Source organism: Borostomias antarcticus (genome assembly GCF_949987555.1).
Source record: "Borostomias antarcticus genome assembly, chromosome: 13".
In the NCBI taxonomy this organism is placed as follows: domain Eukaryota; kingdom Metazoa; phylum Chordata; class Actinopteri; order Stomiiformes; family Stomiidae; genus Borostomias; species Borostomias antarcticus.
This window is the reverse complement of record NC_140246.1, coordinates 8,267,798-8,272,797: the sequence shown is the minus strand read 5'-3', so window position 1 is coordinate 8,272,797 and position 5,000 is coordinate 8,267,798. Positions and strand designations below refer to the sequence as shown.

The 5,000-nt window shown below is 50.4% G+C and overlaps 1 protein-coding gene across 1 annotated transcript in view; it reads right to left on the bottom strand.

Moving 5' to 3' along the window:
• magi2a (membrane associated guanylate kinase, WW and PDZ domain containing 2a) overlaps window positions 1-5,000 on the bottom strand; it is a gene marked incomplete at both ends in the record, with an annotated part of 152,149 nt that overhangs the window by 36,482 nt on the left and 110,667 nt on the right. The window contains one exon of the mRNA XM_084448128.1: window positions 1,180-1,237. Within this exon, the coding sequence (XP_084304254.1) occupies window positions 1,180-1,237 (58 nt within the window). The remainder of the gene's footprint in view (window positions 1-1,179; window positions 1,238-5,000) is intronic.

Here is a 5,000-nt window from a genome sequence, read left to right as displayed (position 1 = left end):
ATAGACCTACAACCAATCAGGGCAACGAAAACATGGGTTAGTCATCATATCGGTGACACCCAGCTGGTCTTGTCATTTCCCCCCTCTGACACACAAGTAGAGGCACACATACTGTAGCTGCGTGCTTGGATGACATCTCGGGAGTGGATGGCGACACGCCACCTCAAACTCAACCTGGATAAGACTGAGCTGCTGTTCCTCCTGGGGAAGGGCTGCCCGCACCGCGACCTGGCCATCACCATTGACGACACAGTGGTGACGCGGATTCGGACTGCAAGGAATCTGGGTGTGACCCTGGATGATCAACTGTCATTCTCAGCACATATCACATCCTTTACGCTCTCTTGCAGATTCCTGCTCTACAACATCAGGAAGATTCGCCCTTTCATCACTGACGAAACGGTGCAGGTGCTCATCCAGGCTCTTGTCATGGCCTGGTGTTCAACCACCCCATGTTCTCCCACACAACTTCCCTTCTCCATTGCATCCAGTTTAAAACTCAGGTACTATCAACACGGTCACGGCTCTTCTCTGTCCTGGCCCCTCAGTGGTAGTCGCTGCCCATCTTTCGCCACAGGCTCAAGACTCATATCTTCAAGAAGTACTACCAAGATTAGGCACCTATTGTATTTATATTTTGCTACTCTTGCACCTTGGTTTTAGCTCTAGATTATGCTGTTAGTCACTTGTTTAGAAGGGAGCTGCAATCATTACAGTGATTTTACATTCACTCGTGAGTTCTGGCGAGTAGTAGTACACTGACTACCTATGTTAAATGCAATTATTTGGATAAAAGCATCTGCTAAATGACCGTAATGTATCAAGTGCGTACAAACATAATATCAAACCTGCCTAATATTAGATAAACGGTTGGCCCGGTGAGAAATATGTCTGAACAGGAGCGTGACAGACTGATCTGTGGAGAGAAACTCACGTGATCAGAATGCCGATGCCAGGCGAGATGCCTCACCAATGCAGCCCATGACACACACACACACACACACACGCAGGCACAGGTGCAGGCACACACACATACACGCACACAAGCAAAACACAGGCCCACATTAACCCAGCCACTCACCGACAGTGGGGCGACATTATCAGACAGAGAGCAGCTGCTGCTGGACCACACAGTTGTAGCCCATCAGTAATGGTCACAGGAGTGTGGTCCCAACTTACTCCACGTAGTAGCTGCCGTAGACGGGGTCATCGATCTTCTCCCAGCCGTACGGAAGCTCTGCGAGACAGAAACAGGAAGAGGCGCGTTACCCTGGCACTGTACGACGGCGCGCTGCCGTTATTAACCTGAGAACAGAATCCCTCGCGTTGAATTTGATTATGACACCACTGGCATTCTGGTTCATTAGTGAGGGTTTAACATCATCATAACAATGTAATCGGGATGTAGTCAATGTAAGTAATATTGTTATGGCCGATGAATATTGTGGCAGCTGCTGCGGGCTGTGTGTGGCGCTGCAACAGTAAACAGAGGGATTATACACGGTCGCGAGGCCTGCTCTGACAAGATTTCGAAAGAAATGAGGCGGGAACCTGGCAGCATTCTCAACATAATTTAACATTTCTATTGGCAGCTTATGGTTCCTTCCAAGGCTCGAAGGTACAGCAGCAATGAGGTCGTCGGTCACACGTTGATAATTATTTCTCTTGCAAGAATCGCACCGAACGTAGCTACTGTACCACTAGTGGCTGAATTTGAATATCTCTGAAATATTCATGTTTCCCCTGTATCATTTACATGTGGCAAGGAAGACGTTAGCTTCGATGAAAAGCTTCGAGTAGAACACCCACACAGCTGCCAACCTCAAACCCACACAACAATAACAATTACAACCCTCTATATTACTGCCACACAGTGAGAATAGATGAAAAGGCACCGCATATGCTGTTTTTACCTACCTAAAATCGGTTTCTGGGGTCTAAGAGAAGTGAATTTTAATGTCCTATGCAGAAAAAAACTCACATTTCGCCCCTGGGCTATCTTATTAGGTCTGTCTGAATGGATTCCTGTGAAAGCCCCGTTGACCAATGAGATGGAGGGGGAGGGGCGGGGGAGAGGTGCCCATTTCTTCACGAAGAGTTGGGACAAGATGTAGCGATACATGTGGATTTTTGCAGCCGAAAACAGAACAGCGATGCGGCATAATTCCTGATGTGACGCGCTTGACTCGGCTGGAAAAAAATGAGTTCAGAGCGGAAGCAAACCTGGCCGCTAGGGCGGGACCTGGGCGGGACTATGATAATGCTCCTCGATCTACGTCACCAAAACGTCAGTAACAACGCGGAAAACTCTGAAAATCCAAATGGCTTGTTGAAGGGTGGAGCTTCCAGGGCAGGAGAATGTGTACTGACCATAAACAAACGACTGGGTTGTTTGATATCAACTTTTGTACATTGGTAGGACCATCAGAGACCAACATGTATATGATAAACACATTACAAAATTGATTTAGCATGTGCAGTGCCCTTTAACTGCACATCAAAAACTATTACTGTCAATTGGAAAAAACAAACGATTCTACTGTACAGTATATGTGGTCAGATGTAAGAAATCACCACCACGTAGCCACAACATACAGTATGAAGTAACAACAGTCACATGAGTCTATAGTTATATCTGCAGTGATATTAATTGGCATTACCAGAGAAGTGAATACAGTATGAGCTGTGATAGACATGTTCCTCTGAAGCACTGATCTCCATCTCATGGGGATGGGAGAGGAGCATGCCGGGTGAGAGATATACAGATCAGCCATTACTGTCAACAACCTTTTCTCTGAGAATATCTTTTTATGAGCAATCTTTTGAACTAACCACCCCGTCCCCTCCCCAGGGTGGATACAAGAGGCTCAGCAACCACTTTTGTTCTTCCATGATCAAAGCGGATCTATGGGAATGCCCCCGACCGCCGACTTCATTCCTGTCTGACGAGAAGTCCTGACTCACACTCCCCTGTTCTCCTCCTCCTCCAGCCTCTCTGACCAGCCCCGGCCTCTATAACCAGCCCCAGCCTCTATAACCATCCCCAGCCTCTCGGACCAGCCCCAGCCTCTCTAACCAACCGCAGCCTCTGACCAGCCCCAGCCTCTGACCAGCCGCAGCCTCTGACCAGCCCCAGCCTCTCTGACCAGCCCGGCCTCTATAACCAGCCCCAGCCTCTCTATCCAGCCCCAGCCTCTGACCAGCCTCAGCCTCTCTAACCAGCCCCAGCCTCTATAACCAGCCCCAGCCTCTCTAACCAGCCCCAGCCTCTATAACCAGCCCCAGCCTCTATAACCAGCCCCAGCCTCTCTAACCAGCCCCAGCCTCTCTGACCAGCCCCAGCGTGTGTGTGAGAGAGAGAGTCTCTGTGTCTGAGTCTATGTGTGTCTCTGTGTGAGTCTGTGCGTGTGAGTCTGTTTGTTTGTGTGTGTGTGTGTGTGAGAGAGAGTTGAGGCCTGTTTAGACTGGGAGCCGGGGGATCTCAGGAGCAGAATGAGGGCTGATCAGGACGTAGATAGGAGCTAATGCTTCCTAATCACAAACAGCAGCACTCAGAAGGTCTCTTTACGCGGCTCAGTATCTACATGCACGCACGCACGCACGCACACACACGCACACACACACACACACACACACACACACACACACACACACACACACACACACACACACACACACACACACACACACACACACACACACACACACACACACACACACAGTATTCCACACAGTCAGGGCATGCAACATTCAGGATGTTTTTGTTCAGCCCAAATGAACAAGCCTCCAGATACCGCTGCGGAGAAATGTTCTCATTCACAACGCCTGCTGTCACACTCACACACAGACACACACACACACACACACATATGGAGGCCGTCCTTCACGGACATTCAGTTCACTACTCTATGAAAGTTTCAGTGGGATACACTTTCTCTCTCTGACACACACACACACACACACACACACACTCACACGCACGTACGCACGAGTGAGCGAAGTGTCACACTGACAGCCCGGGGGAATCCCTGGCTTCCTTAGCCTCCTCTCTTCTCATTAAATATGAAACCGGCTGTTTTATGTTCTCACCTCCACTGAGCTACACACACAAACGCACACACACACACACACACACACACACACACACACACACACACACACACACACACACACCACAAAGACACAGGGAACCCCCCCCCGCACACACACACAAGATCATGCCACGTGCTTCGGCGGCACGCTCTGAAGGTCCACCTATGCAGATGCAGGCAGGCGAAGAGTGTGTGTGTGTGTGTGTGTGTGCGCTTTCAGCCGAGCCCGGGGGAGAGACAGGCGGGTCACACGGCCAGCGCCTCGCTCCCGGCTCCCCTCTCCTCTCCTCCTGTCACATGGTTGTGCCTCAGGGGTGGTTTGGCATATTTTCGCACAGAACATATAGAAAACAACAAATAATGTATGCGCACCCACACACACACACACACCCCTGAACAGCGTGTACGTGCTGAAGAAAGGCTGTCAGCCCGCTCGGCAGATTGTGGTTTGCAAGCCGTCTCGGTCAACAGCGACGGTTCCCTGGGACTGTGTGTGTTTATGTGTGTGTGTGTTCCGACGTGTGCGCGTTGTGTACTTTTACCACCTTATCATCGTAGGACCTGACACTCCCCGGCTCTTGTCAGGGGAAGCAGGCGGTGGAGAAAGTGTCACGCCGGCGCGTGTCCCATTTGAAGGAGCGACGGGGCGTTAACATGAAGGGGCCCCGGGCCCTTGTCGCGTCCTCGGTCCCCAGCCTGCTTTGCTTAGCCAAGTTACCGTCAGAAGTACAGGCTAATAGGTGTTGGTTTGCCTTGTTGTTGTTTTGCTCCCGACAGGGGACTTCTCCCTCCCTGTTATTTCTCTGTTCTCCGCCCCCTCTCTCTCTCCATCAGGTCTGATCCTCCTCTCTTCTCTCCTCTGTCTCTCCAGTGGAAGTATGTGTGAGCAAAAACACTCAGAGAGAGAGA